At 51.2% G+C, this 14,176-nt stretch overlaps 6 protein-coding genes across 6 annotated transcripts; 5 read left to right on the top strand and 1 right to left on the bottom strand.

Annotated features, from left to right (window-relative positions):
* Positions 1-738: 738 nt before the first annotated feature.
* On the top strand, positions 739-1,797 carry J7T55_015495 (uncharacterized protein; the record flags this gene model as incomplete). Its single annotated transcript, XM_053139735.1, has 3 exons — positions 739-1,010; positions 1,083-1,247; positions 1,320-1,797. 3 exons carry the CDS (start codon positions 739-741, stop codon positions 1,795-1,797), a joined length of 915 nt encoding a protein of 304 aa, XP_052997219.1.
* A 500-nt stretch (positions 1,798-2,297) lies between these two features.
* J7T55_015494 (uncharacterized protein) lies at positions 2,298-2,645 on the top strand (the record flags this gene model as incomplete). The annotated part of the gene is made up of 1 exon (XM_053139734.1): positions 2,298-2,645. The coding sequence occupies one exon, from the start codon at positions 2,298-2,300 to the stop codon at positions 2,643-2,645; it is 348 nt and encodes a 115-aa protein (XP_052997218.1).
* Positions 2,646-5,640: 2,995 nt separating this feature from the next.
* On the top strand, positions 5,641-6,036 carry J7T55_015493 (integral membrane; the record flags this gene model as incomplete). The annotated part of the gene is made up of 1 exon (XM_053139733.1): positions 5,641-6,036. The coding sequence occupies one exon, from the start codon at positions 5,641-5,643 to the stop codon at positions 6,034-6,036; it is 396 nt and encodes a 131-aa protein (XP_052997217.1).
* Positions 6,037-7,033: 997 nt separating this feature from the next.
* On the top strand, positions 7,034-9,164 carry J7T55_015492 (uncharacterized protein; the record flags this gene model as incomplete). The annotated part of the gene is made up of 8 exons (XM_053139732.1): positions 7,034-7,087; positions 7,281-7,375; positions 7,431-7,449; positions 7,734-7,833; positions 7,884-8,059; positions 8,252-8,280; positions 8,499-8,681; positions 8,783-9,164. 8 exons carry the CDS (start codon positions 7,034-7,036, stop codon positions 9,162-9,164), a joined length of 1,038 nt encoding a protein of 345 aa, XP_052997216.1.
* Positions 9,165-9,312: 148 nt separating this feature from the next.
* On the bottom strand, positions 9,313-9,847 carry J7T55_015491 (uncharacterized protein; the record flags this gene model as incomplete). The annotated part of the gene is made up of 2 exons (XM_053139731.1): positions 9,313-9,511; positions 9,789-9,847. The coding sequence occupies 2 exons, from the start codon at positions 9,845-9,847 to the stop codon at positions 9,313-9,315; spliced, it is 258 nt and encodes an 85-aa protein (XP_052997215.1).
* A 1,138-nt stretch (positions 9,848-10,985) lies between these two features.
* On the top strand, positions 10,986-12,223 carry J7T55_015490 (uncharacterized protein; the record flags this gene model as incomplete). Its single annotated transcript, XM_053139730.1, has 7 exons — positions 10,986-11,066; positions 11,128-11,360; positions 11,473-11,516; positions 11,573-11,599; positions 11,836-11,939; positions 12,001-12,073; positions 12,132-12,223. The coding sequence occupies 7 exons, from the start codon at positions 10,986-10,988 to the stop codon at positions 12,221-12,223; spliced, it is 654 nt and encodes a 217-aa protein (XP_052997214.1).
* Positions 12,224-14,176: the final 1,953 nt, after the last annotated feature.

Below are 14,176 nucleotides of genomic sequence, written 5' to 3'. Positions count from 1 at the left end.
GTTCGGATGCACGGTAGGCAACACTATAGTATATTAGCCTCTCCTATAAGCTGACTATATTTAGATGACCGATCATGGCTCCACCATCAGGCCATGGACTGTCTGGCCTCCTTAGAACGCTCATCACTATCATAAAGACAAGAGATGCTCATAAACCGCATGCGAAGTCAATACTCCATCTTGATAGCATAATCTGGACAATTGGCCGGATCAGACCATCCCAAAAGGATCCGAATCAGGCCTCCTAGCGGACAGAGGCTCGACAACAGCTTAGCTCCGATGATGACATCCTTCCCTTTCCTTACGGAGGATCGGTTCTGGCAGTCTAGGAGCAAGCTCATCAAAGGAAGGGGACTGAGGTCCCAGATACTTAATAGGGGAAACCTGATACGAAAAGAGTGTGCTCCCTGAGACTCATTCGATAGGGCTCGAGAGGAGGAAGCTGAGTCCCAAAATTCTCTTGCGGGCACTATTTCGTTTGTCTCCCTATGTTCGGGTCTTCCTATCTGGCTTGGTGTGGGCCTTGCCCCGTGCACAAATGGTACTGAGTACCTGGTCGACTACAGAGGAGTTGTGTGTGCACGCTGCAGGTGGTGGGGCACCCTTTGGTCTCAGTGCCTTGCCCATACATTGACGCCGGCTAGGTCGGGGACTCTGCCTTGACCGTGCCAGCCTCGACCTTCATCTCCAAGACCGTCTGGATCTCCACCTCTCAACAACAACGAGCCATCAACCACGATGGATTCTCTGCAAATCAAATTTGTCCTCAATGAGGTTCAGGCCCGCCTCGAGCGCTGCCGAGCCTTACCCAATTTCGACCAGCATTCCAGAGGGATGTGCAAGGAGGTGGCGATCCTCCTCCTCCAGGGCGAGGCTGGCTACGAACGCCTCAACATAGCGGCCAATCACAACCACCAAGGACCCCAATCCGACGCCCATCTGGCCGCAGAGGCGGTATCACATGCTTCTCAGCGTTGGAATGCCGAGATGGAACGTTTGGGAAAAGTCGGGTAAGTTTTCACACACTTGGCACTACTATTCTATCTCCTCCCACGACGGTAGCAATTGACACAGGCACACAGCTTCGATTTGAACCCGCAGGAGATCGCGCGGTTCATTCAAGATGTCATGACCGGCTACGAGGTCTATTTCGTCGACCACCAAGAGAAGGTGGCAAAATACGGAGATGTCTACGGAGACATCGACGCCATTCTTGACGCTAACCCAGATGTGGAGGCGATGGGAGAGTAAGTAAAGTTGCCCTGCAAAACGTTGCCCTAAACATCTCCAGTAGTGATGCTGACTGCTCCGTCTGGCAGGCCTGGTGAGATCGCACCCATCCCCGCCTCCAACGGACGCATCGGATGCGCTTTGTGTGGAACGTCCCTGAACGGCATGGCCGTCCTGGAATCACACAACGAGGCCATCCACCTGAACCGCAACATGTCGGCTTGCACCGAGTGCACCTGGACCCGAGGTCAAGGCCGCCCCAACGACATAATCGACCACCTCCAGTCGGAGCACGATATCTACAGTGCTAGCCACCCCGACTACTTTTCCACCAACATCAACCACATCGGCCGCAAGAACAAGACGCTGCTTCGGACGCTGTTGCGCGAGGATCGTCACATCCTCGCATCTCTGAGAGGCAATGCGCCTCCAGTCCATGCTATACCGCCGGACTGGTCAAAGACTAAGCTGGCAAGAGATATTAGTAGCACCAGACGCCAGATCAAGCATCAAGCGGGCTGGCGGGCGATAGTCGACGGCCAAAGGGTCGACCGTATTGCGCAGTAGGGAGCCTGCCCCAGCCCAGTCGCCCCTGACAAAGGCCACCACGCGGGTGGTCCTCAGACAAGTGATTGTCGTACATCTGAAGGTGTGGCGATGGATCTCATGTGGGTGGAGCTCCCTCGTGTTGTTTCAGTGAGGTTGTTATGGCGAGGCCTTTTATACAGACGGGTTTGCGGTGGCTGTTTTTAATACGAGGGACTCTTGAAAAGGGTCTATCTTCATTCTCAGTCCGGAAGAAACCGGTGGTTGATTTGGGCGACAGATTCCGCCTAAATACAGACGTAATGACAAAAGTGATTCCCGAAGTGCAAAGCCAATTAGCCAAAAGCAGAGGTGCATTACAACGTGACCAACCGGCGTGACAGATCAGCTAGCTAACATTACCACAATATTTAATGGTGCGCGGGACGATCGCCTACAATCATCAATTCTTCACATCTGGCCTGCGTATGAAATCGTTGTGCTTGACTCGAGAAGGCCAGAGCACCCACTCTATCATCACGATGCTCACGTTTCAGCTATACTCTGCAGCCCTCGTCGCCTCGATGGCCCCCCTGGGCCCTTTCGCATGGGCGCAAGAGGCACCCTGCGATGCTTATTCGCACGCTTGCCTCAATGTTATACAAGCCAATACATGCTTCGCCGCGTACATTCGTGGGAACAACGTCACAGAGATGCTCCGATGCGTCAATGTCAGCAACCAGACTCTTGCAACCGAAGAGGTCAGTATAGTCCGCTACCATAAGCAGGGAAACATTCGTATCGCTGACGAGTCCAAGCTCTGTGCATGCTATGGATGCACCGAGCCCAGCGTGCAGAAGTTCGTCGTCAGCAGCAACATCTGTCAATAGTGCTTCGGAAGCTGACGTGGTATGAGCCTGCGCGACGTTAAAGGTCGGGATGAAAATGCTTGGGGGCCAATTCCGGATCGCAGACATCGACCATCACGGGACGCACTAAATGCTCCAAACTTTTTAAAAGAATACAAATAAACAAGTAGATATCGAGTTACAAATTGAAACTTTTCAATTCCAACAGCACTAAGCTCCTTCATTTCCATTGTATGTTTGTTATGGTTGGGCCTGACCACAGGCTACCCAATTCAGTTCACAATACTGTCCTCGAGCCAAGGACTCCTCCCCAATACCAAGTCTGTGGAGATGACTTGATGCACTGCGGTTGCGTCGGACTCAATTTCTGGGATGCGTTCGAAACCGGGGGACGAGCAAACATCCAGGCTGGAAGTAGATCCCTGTCTTCTGAGATACCGAATGAATTAACTCCAGAAAGGCTATCTGCAGCCGAACTTGCTACAGATTAAGTGGTTCGCTTATGGATCTCAAAGCAAAATGCTCAAGATAGAACTTCTAGTTGATCATGTGCTCCTGAGATTCAGCGGAAGCCTTCTCTTGGGTGACTGCTATCAGCGACAATGTACTACCAGATACTTTTCCATTACTAGAGAGCACAGATAAACAAAGAGCAGACGGAGATTGCTGAATTTTGTCATCTAGTGAGCTGACATACAAAGACCCTAGTCCTACTCAAATTATTTTGTAATGGTCACAGAGTCCACCACAAGCCATGTCAAGCCCTATGTTCCAATTGACATGGAAACTTCATTGGATCCCTTGTTCTAATACAGAAGATTAAGAATGATATACGAGAAGCTTGTAAGTATCTGCGAAATTGATATATATCCGTCCGCTAGGTCTCACAAGCCTTGTGAGCCTTACCCTTGACCTACGTCAAGCGGCTTTGAGTGGGATCTTGTTCCTAACTACTCTATTCCACTAGTCCAGCAATGAGACATTGCTGCTCAGCTTGCGCCAATGCTGCAAGGATAACAAAGGCGAGGTGCTCACGAAATAGTACGGCGCCGCAAAGGGTCCTTCGTGAAGGCTCTTGAGCACCGAGTCATCTCTCCCTTCGAGGCTCTCTGGAATGTCATCCAGACCTCAACCCTGGCAAAGGAGATGGATGCCTGCCTCGCAACCCATGGTGGAACTGCTTAGTTACTATTGCAGCACCGCTACACCCTTCCTGCATGACAATGTGATTGCTGAGTTGGAGAGCTTCGCTCGCGAGCGCAATGTGCATGGAATCGGCAGCTGGATGGTGCTCGACGAGGCCCAGAATGATACCGGAGGTCAAGCTGTGGAAATATTGCAGCCTGGAGTCAGAGTGGACCCGGGGCTGAAGGGCATAGAGCAAAATTCTCAGGGCCCTCGATTACAGGAGGCTGTTGACAGCCACAGTGACCCCGGTAGTCAGACTGGTTTTCGTAGTCCATCTCTGGCATCTGCATGCATTTCATGACAATGCAGAGATATTGCCTAGTCGATCATGAGCTGCTAGTTCTTGAATCATTCCTGCATGTTTCCATCGAAAGCATTATTTAAAAGTGAGCTGGATTTCGTCCATCCGTGGTCATGGCTAAGAAAATTAAACAAGTGTATTGTTTTCAGATTATATGCCGGGCAGATTCACTTATGCCATCAACTGGTTAAACGGTATAGGGTAGGCTCTGTGCTGCCATGACCTGCTGTTGAAAAAAAGGCCACGGTCCCAAATCCGCCAACTACGCAGACGTTGCATGACTTTAAACCTCTCAAGTATTGCACCACTTTCCTGTCACCCTACTGGTAGGCCTTGAACCCCAGGTTAGTCTGAATCGCCAACCACACAAACTAAACTACGGTGTGCCGGGTACATATGCCCGATCCTAATAACAGGCTTACATGCAATACTGAGGGTCTTTGAGCTCAAAATCGCTTGGACATACGTGGTTTCAATGGCCTAGAGAGTCTGTGCCAGCAATTTCTAAGAAGGGGAGCAGACTTTTGACCGTGGCTCAAACAAAAGAACACTCAAATAACAACGAAGTTGACACTTTAGTGGCAAGTCCTAAGCTGAGTGGTTGGCTACAAGTTACTATGTGATGTGCAAAGAGGATTGCACGAGAAAGACAAGCAGAGTCACCTATTCTACAATGTCATTCGCTGCCGCATGCTTCACAAAGCATCTTGCTCTTCCAGAACGCTGGAGGGAAATTTGTGCCAGTAAAAGATGCCAAAATCACATTTCCTTAGGTATAAGCGCAGTGTCTTTAGCTACTAGAAGGCAGCCATTTGATCATGTTCGGGTCATGAATTTGTCGCTGTAAATTCTCTCTGACAAAAGCTTACAGCTATCAATACTATTCTTATGTTGCATATGTGGACATGAGGTGGTGATGAGACTCTCCGCTGGGCTTGGATATACAAAATAGATTCGCTTGCTCCAATCCTTCACATTATACGGCATGCATCGTCTGTCAGCATGCATCGTCTGTCAGCATGCGGGCTTTCCCTGATGAGTTCGCCACTAAGAATATCCTCTGGCAGACAGGGATCAGTCAAGGGACCCCAGCACGAATCGTGCACAGATGCCGAGGCAGTTGAGCAGCACGGACGCCAGCACATGGAAGAAGGACACAACACTCCGGCTCGTGTTTACGGGAATCGCAGGAGCTCAGCATGATATTTGGGCTGTCAAAATAGTTTTCAGCTTCAGTAGTTCAAAATCGGTAATATTTCTTGTGTCCAAGCAGTAGCAGTGGCCGTCTAAAGGCCTTGTGAAGATCTCTTGGCATACTGTGGTCTCACTAATCACATCTCAAGTGGGTCCTCACGTCGTTGTGGGGCGCCGAGGTACCTGGGAAATTTCCGTCATGCGAGTCAACATATTTCGCCATCCCGTCTTCCTCAAGCTACAAGACTGCTAGACTATCATCATCGCAACATCACCAAGGCCCAATATCTCCAGCAACCCACAACACAATATCACCCACAACACAATATCACCATGTCTTCCGCAAGCCCCAAGCCCGTCAAGATCACCACATTCCCCTTGCGCAACCAGCCAGGCCGCGTCGCAGGCTACACCATCGGCGCCGCGTTGATGCTGCTGATCTCACGGCGCGGCTTCATCGCCCCTGGCTCCGTCATCTACAATACCCTTATCAAGACCCCTGAGGCGGCTCAGACAGCAGCTAAGATCCAGGACTGGGCTTTTCTCTTTGTTGTTGGGGCACACTCGATCGAGGTGCCGCTCTTCGCCGTGACGAAGCTGAAGAAGCATGGCGTCCCGTTCTTCAGCGTGCTGTGGTGGAAGTGGGCTGTGGCGTGCTTTGTTGGGGGTCTCGCTGCGTGGAAGCATTTTGCCCTGACTGTGGCGGCGGCCGAGGGGAAGAGGGCTTAGGGAGTGTACCGGGAGTGATATGAGGTTGTCAGAGCCGGAGCTGGCCTGTGGAGCGACGTCTGGGTCGAGAGTCATGAGATGTATTGGTACGAGATCTGTCACCTGTCAGAGAGACTGCCAAAAGCAATTTGAAGGATGTCAGTGGCTGGGAACTGCTTAGAATCTGTGAAGACTTGTCGGTCATCTTGTACTTCATGACCACAAATCACCCAGCCATTATACCATCTAGGGAATACTTTCGACGGCTGCCTACCATGTCAAGCATGCACTCCTGAATCTTTGATATCCTGGCATCACTTCTAAAATATGACGTCTCCATATTTTGGAACACCACACCTACATACGATGTAAACTCCCATTGTGGAATCTAGTGATTTGTCTCACCTCCTAGCATCTCGAGCCGTTGTGAACCAGCCATTGTACATGCTCTATCAGGACATTCTTGAAGTTTCGATGGATTTGGTCCGAAAACCCAGAGTTTTTATCGTCACTCATCAATGGCACCACGAACATCCTCACCAGGCCCAACCGTCATGAGGTCTCTAGGGAAAGAGGCGGAGCAACCAGGGGGACATCAGCCTGGGGTGCGATTGCGGACGTCGCCCCTCATAAATCCATCGCTTATCCGGTATCATCTCCAAGCCATAAATTTATGTAGCCTTTCAAGGGACCTTCGTCGTCCGGTCGGTGACCACACAGCCGCCAGCCAAAAACCACTACGCTTGTAGCCCCAAGAACAACCCCCACTGCCGTTGTCTAGTATCGTTGTTGAGGCCCCAGTATCTTGGGAAGGGAGCCCCTGATTCCGACGATCCGAACCCGTCGCGTCGACATGTTAGCGCCAACAAGAGCGTTGGCAGATATTTGTCGCCTGCTGCCAGAAGTTGTCTGCTGGGCGACCTCATATTGGTCACTTAGGAGATAATCAACTTGGGGCTTGGGCTCCTCAAGCATCTTCGCCCTCGATTGTCTTTTGTCCGCCCAAGACTACTTCAGGATGCTCGCCAATGCCCTGTTCCGCTCCGTTGTCACCGAATTGGCGGCATTCGGTGTCAGACCCTGCGATCGTATTTCAGAGTGCAGCCTTGCAAGGCAGCAAAAAGTTCTCTTTGCTTGAAGAATCTCACTTTTATGCCCGCACAGCCGAATCACTGCCAGGGTGAAAGAGGCCTCAGATGTGTCAAGTGCGGGGATCATAATCTCCAACCTGACAATTGGATCCGCCCCGTGCCTTTGAAGCACAGGAGGGCCAAGATCAATCAACTTTGGCAACTGTGATCGTTTTGAGCACCGGCTGCCGCCTCTCTTCGATCTGGCAATGTCTTCCCGTCAGAAAAGGGTACGTCCTGTTGATAGAAATAGTGACTGATTGGGACTGAACTAACTTGATACAGAGTGAGCACTGTTGATGGCGTCATGAGAAAAAGTCCAATCTCCTATCTCCAACACGAGATACCTTCTTGTCTTATTGCCAACCGCTCGACGAGTTCAGGACGTTGGCTTCATTGTGATGGATATATTGTTTTATAGGAGGGAGTCTTGTTGTTCCAAAGGTCTTGTCACCAAATCGCAGGCGAGATTGTCTCCCACTGTTTCGTGGAAGTTAGCATATGAACTGAAATCTTCTTGAGTGTGAGAAAAAGAAGAAATATCCGCGGGATGGACAGAAATTGCGTTGTACTCGACCTTGCCGTCAGTCTTCTGAGCCATTGGACCTGACGCTCGCCGTCTTGCTGGACACGAGATCGAGTGCGATTTCGGCCCGCTACCAATTGACCATCACTTTCGTGACTAGGCGTAAGCGGCTCCCAAATGACTCTCGAGAAGCTGAAGAATTCGAAGAGCAGAAGAGCAGCCAAGTGATGCCTGCATTCCGTGTAGCTTTTTGGCCTGCCTTGCTGCCAGGCTTCTTTACCTCTGCAATAGAGGGGACGAAGGAGAGCCCTTCCTCGCCATCGGGTGCCGGTCAACGGTCTCTGATATGGAACAAGTCATGTCTGATACACCTATGTGGTTGGTGACTGTTAGACCCCGATTTTCGTTAGAATATATACTGAGACGTTGGCACCACATTGGCTTACTTGAAAGTCACCAGCAATATAGCACCGCAAGACTTAGTGGTGCAGGGCAGGTCCTAGGAGAAAGTCGGGCATTGGTGGAATGTTTTCCAAAGAGTGCTCAAGCAGGCGGCTCAAATGCTGCATGATCGCCTCAGATTGTCAACCAGCAGATCGCCCCAGCTGGGTAAGTCCGAGCTGGCCTTGGGGCTGTGTCAGTACATGATCTGAGAAGACTGCAACACTGGTGCAGTTCCCCTTACTGTCCGAAGTCTGAGAGACTCAGCTTTTTGTAGAGGCTGCTTTTCCCATTCCTCCAGCCACTTGTTGTACTCTTTGATGAACGACCCGGCATTGGGTGAGTATAACCGCAGAAGAGACTTTTCGGAACAATGTCCATAAAAGGACCCCGCGGTGTATTCTCGAGAAGAGGCTCGCTGGGGCTGTTGTGGCCCATCAGGCTCTCCATTCTTTCGACAGAAGGCTCCAAGGACTTCAGGACCCCTTTTCGATTCTTCTCGACATTCTTCCTGGGCTTACCAAGGCCAGTGTGCGCGAGACTGGCCAGTGCGGACCAGAAGACTCGCTGTGGATCTAGCTTTAGCCACATTATGCCACACATTTTTGTGATGGCGATTTCTTGATTGGTTGAGGGCGAAAGTCGTGTCTTGGCTTCGTTCTGGAGACAGGTTCGACCTAGCGAGGCAAAATCTTCGAAAAGAGGTCGAATTTGTCCCAAATAGGGATCCCGATTGTCGCCATCCTGACTTGAGGCTGGCCATCGCTCAGTGCAGAGACGACAGTGGTGGCGACTGTCTTAGTTCCCACAATATGTCCATCGACATCGCCATCATAGTCAACCTCAGGCTTTATCATTTACTGAGCCTCGCTCGTCTCATGTCGCTCAACCTGCTCCCCACCGTTGTCCGCAATGGCCTCATCAATGGTCCGGGGCGGAGAAAATCGTCACCCATGAGGTGCTGGATGCCCCAGGTCACCCTTTCCGAGCCGGAGCCGTACTCCATGATGATTAGTTCCCATGTGGAGTCCATGAGAGGCCGGAACGGTTGAGGAAACTCCTGCTTGACCACTCGTAGAAGACGGCAGAGCCGCCACTCTTCCTCCGATGCTCAATATGGTCTAGAAAGACGATGTGCTGCATAATTTGACTTTTAGAACGCAAGCGCGGTCGGAAACGCCCGAGGTCTCCCCTTGGCACCTAATTTCTCGCCGTCTTCGCGATCTGGTTGGACATTTGCAATCGTTCCACTCGGAGCTCGAATACCGAAATATTGTCAATCGACTTGGTTGAGGAATCAGCGGTTCGTTCTACTTGGTGGAAGTATTGTTTGAAGGCTTCGATTGGCACAGGTCGGTATTGGTAATGTGTGGGAAGAGATTCGGTCTCGTCCAGAATTCTGTATCAAGAAATGTCAGCTTTGTACCTTGAGATGTGGTAAGTTAGAACGTAATCCCTCGTGGGCCTCTGCCTACCTCCGACGCCTGGCGTAGAGCTAGAATCCATCTTCATAGGTCTTCACCTACCTTAGACAAGATCGAATCAAAAGGTCCAGATTCTTCACGACTGGGTGGCAGTTTTTGCTTCAAAATCAACTCCTTGTAGCCTCTATTAGTTTGCATCATTTCTTATTGCTATCTTGGGCAGATGAGCGCCGCCAGTGATGAAGAACGAACCTGTCAAAGATGCCGAAAACCTTTCTCTCCTGAAACGGGCCAACTTCATGCGAGGGCATTATGTTTCGTTTGATTTTGTTCTGTTTATGTTTCTGAGTCTGATTATTAGCAACGATGCATGCGTTCCAGCCTTACATGCAGGCTCCAAGTAGGCAAGAAGAGATCGACCGGGAGGGGACCAGTGGACGGCACCCGCAACTGGCTCGGAGTGGGGATCCCGCCAAAGATTGGATGCTTCAGTCGAAATAGTGCTCTTGACATGGTCCAAAAGAGTAACCTGTAGCCTGAAATTGTTATTATTTTCTCGTTGCCTCCGTTCTGTGGATGGACTCCGGTATCATCACTCCTCGTGATTGGCTCGCATGGACCACTGTAATCAGCCGGAACATTCCAGCTTCAACTTGCTATCCAGGTGCTGCCAACAGGTATTCGGGAGGCCAAGCTTACTTAAATCTGGTAGACTGCTATCAACATTTTGCTTGATGCTTGATGCGGCCGCGCCATCAGTGCAGTCGTTTGGGTGTACGTGCGCTTGACAAGACTGACTGGTCAGTCACCAATTAGCAACCGGAATTCACTTCAAGATAGAAAGTGGAAACGGATTATCGAAAACAAGAAAGCCGAGAGCTGATGGCATTCTTCCAGTATCACGAGAAGATTCTCGCGCATTGGCTTGGATGAAGTGAAAGTCGTACAAGGTCTTCATCCACTTCGCGAGGGCTTCGAAGAGTTCGCGGACATGTTGGTGTGAAAGGGTTTGATGAATGTTAGAAATTACCTGATTCTTTTCCACTGGGAGATATGAATGGTAGAGAGCAAGATCAGTTTTCCAGCGGTTTCCGGCAGAGGAATCAGATCGAAGTCCCGAGCTACCTGCCCCTTCTACATCCGGCCCCGTCAGACGGGCCTTCGTTTTCTTGCAGAGCGCTGCCAAAACGCCACGACTTGTCGACACTGCCTACCATTAGTTCGCCTATTTTCTTTTCCGAGTCCTAATCAATCCGACAGCTCTCAACAGACACCGCATTTACGCTTTTTCTACCTATCCTTCCTATCCCCCAACGGTACGACTTGACTCTGTACCTGGTTCATTGCTCCCTCTCCCATTCTGCAACCGCGAAGTTGACCAGCAACTCTCAGATCTAGATACAAGCAAGACACTCCTCCAAGACGCCGCCCAGAGTCTGTCCTGGCAATATGAAGATTGCTGTTCCCGATCAGTATCAAAATTTGGCGCTGGAGCCTTCACTCCCGCAATTCAGCACACTGCGCTACCCGGTACGTAACCCCTACCTATCTGCGCACCAAGTACTTCTGGCTAAATATCAATTTGATGCAGAGAACCTCCTCTTCGATGAGAATGTGGATCGCTGAGTCCGCCCGCAAGAAAACATTCAAGGGACGCAGGGGCTATCGATGCTGCGTGGCGTGCCACGCGTGGAAGGAGGGCCATGGGTTCGTGCGCAGCCTCGCCAAACGAGGCTCCCTTCGATTCAGCCTCCGCATGTTCCGAACCTGCAACCGCTGCTCACGAATTCGGAAGCATTTGGAGGAGCAGGAGCATATTGACCAGTACGGAGGAGTAGACGCTAATCCATAGGTAGGCGGCATTCCAAAGACTCTTTGTAGGCCAGTCCCGCAAAGAACCGACCGCTGACACTTGGCACATAGGTGCTCTACATAGTTTCGAGATCGAAGCAAAAAGCCTAGGGCATCATAATACCCTTCGTGAGTTGCATTTGCGGCGGCAATGAATGATGTGGCCGCTGACTGTCAGCAAACAGTCGCCGTATTCGAAAACGTTGAGGGACGTATAGAGAAACAAGATTCATCAGGACCTCTTACAACTTGTGTTGATTTTGTTGTTCCCTACCCGCATCACTCCATCTTCTTCAGACCCCTTCAAACACTTGGCTCTGCCACCGTGTGTCGGCTTGACACCAAGTAGGGCTGCCTGTGGAAAACGCCAACTAGATCATCCAGATCTAGTGCCAAGCGCGAACAACACTTCTTGAGGCCGCAATTACTCCAGCAAACACCTATACAGTCAGATGCAATACTATCACGAGCGGAAACAAGACTCTCAATAACTCCCTCCCTAAGCTCTGGGGAGCAAGAGAGAAGCAGCGTCAAGTGGAGAAGCAACTGCTGGTCCTCAACGAGCAGGTCTCGTAGCGTCTCGGGCTAGGTGTATGCTGCCTTCTAACCGCAGCTCCTCCTCGCCCGGCACGTCCTATCGCCGGACAAGATCGTGGTGAGGCGCGCTCCAACCAAGTCCCACCGAGGTGCTCGAACAGCGCAGATCATCTCCGGCCTGAACCTCTCGCCTCGCCAAACTCGCAGCCCAGAGGGCGCTGGCCTTGATGGCGGCCCTTGACGTCGCTCAGGGCGTCACCTCGGCCATTGCGCCAGAGGCTGGATTCCCTGCTGGATGAGTCGTCTCGTGCTCCGGCAAGTTCGAGATCACGGTCGCAGGGGTTAAGGCACGACAAGGCAAGACTCACAGTCCTTAGCTATAAACCCATAGCCAATCAGATGTCCCAGGGCTTGGGGCATTTGTTCAGGCTATCGAGTGTTATAGCCACGGCCTCTCTCTTCCGGGAGCGGGCCAGCGGCTTACTTATATGGACATCGAGGCTGCTGAACTGGTATTTCACATGAGATTTTGTGCCCTGCTTCACAAGGAAGCATGGTATGTTCCTTCCTATCCATCCTCAGACCTTAAACCTTTATTTATTAACAGCTCTTAATATTTTCAAGGCTTGAACTCCTCCAGACCAACATCCGAGACATGCACCTCGAGTGTTATAGCCACTGCCTTCCGATGGAACACAGAATCATTCGACATCATCGACTGGCCTACAGAGAATCCAGTCTCAAGGACGCATATACCAAGCTCCTCATAGATCTGGCCCGCTTCCAGGGCATCTTGGCCTCCCTGCTCGGCAAGGAGCAGGAAGCGTTCGGCGTCTTAAGACTGTGGGTGAACACGCTGCGGAGGAGGTCCAATATCATCTGCCAAAGCAGTCTTGACCCACAAGGTCAGGCTGTAGGTGGTAAGCGCAAGGCAGAAACCCCTGAGTTACTATCAGAGCCTATCAAGGCACCAAAGACAGGTGCAGACCAGGCCCTGGCGGTGCATTCATGCGAAAAATAGTCTGCAGCTACGAGCCTGTCCAGTAGCGACAAGAATTTCGATTCGGACGGAAGTCTACTTCCATTCGCAAGCCTCCTTCCAGAGAACTGGAATGTATGCGATAGTGAATACCTATCCTCTACCGCAGGCAGAGGCTTCAGCTTTTTGGGGCGGTGCTAAACCGGCAAACGGATCATGCAGAGGAAGAGCTCACAACATGATCCCCACGCCAGTCAAGAACACCTCCAGTTCACGTCCGGCGTACGAGAACGTGAAGATGACGGTATGATGGGTAAATCGCGCAAATGTTGACCATCTCCCGACCAGCGCTGTCAATGTCGACTGGGAAATGGACAGCTGCTTGGAAGAGTTCAACGGTGAAAGAGGCTATCACGTTAGATCTCATATGGTTGGAAAGCAGATCTCCCAGGGCTGGATCATGGCAATCAAGCAGCTTCCTAACGTTCAGAGCATTGTGGAGGGCTTGAAAGACGAGTATGGCGTGGAAGAGGGCCTGAGAATTGCACAGCTCATGGCATTCGAGGATGTCCTCTGTCCACTTTCTCCACTCCAAGCAAGACCATGGAACATGTTTGCGTAGGAGACAAGGTACCCTTGTGCCGTCATTGAGTAGCAGCTAGATCAGCCAATGGTGACAAAGAGTTCGGCAAGGAATACACATTCTACCATGCGAGATTCTGCCAAGTCAGGTCTGGTGTATGCTTTTTCCCATTCTTGAATGTGACCTCCAGTGATAACAACGGGCTTGACAGAATGTATTGTAGCAAGACCCGAGCGATCCCATGTGCTTCTCAGCCCACCTGTGCTGTGATCTTAAATGGACCCTGGGTGGTAGCCCATGCACCGGATACGAAGGCAAGCAAAGAGCTGAGGTCGGGGGCACAGAGATGGACAGTCGCGGACGAGCAAGATGGTGACTAAATATAGCAGAGGAAGAATCGAAGAGAGGGATTTGTAGCACAGGGCTGCACTCGTGGTGTCCATATCGTTGTCTGGCCCTCGGAGTCCGAGTCGTGCAGGCTTCCGGGACCTATAGTCCTCCCGGGCCTAACCCCGGCCCCGGCCCCGGCACTTTTGGATCTCTTTATAGAACGACTTCCCCTTAGTATATATTCACTGCGACCTGTCCCTCCTCTTTCAGCATTGGTCCCGAAATGCCTCTCGCCTGAGCCACGTGGGCGTGATCTCCATGCTTGATGTTTGTCGTCCATTGTTGACATCATCTTCTAAC

The sequence above is a fragment of the Diaporthe amygdali genome (assembly GCF_026229845.1).
Source record: "Diaporthe amygdali strain CAA958 chromosome Unknown NODE_5_length_1802954_cov_64_987939, whole genome shotgun sequence".
Classification (NCBI taxonomy): domain Eukaryota; kingdom Fungi; phylum Ascomycota; class Sordariomycetes; order Diaporthales; family Diaporthaceae; genus Diaporthe; species Diaporthe amygdali.
This window is presented reverse-complemented; position numbering and strand designations above follow the sequence as displayed.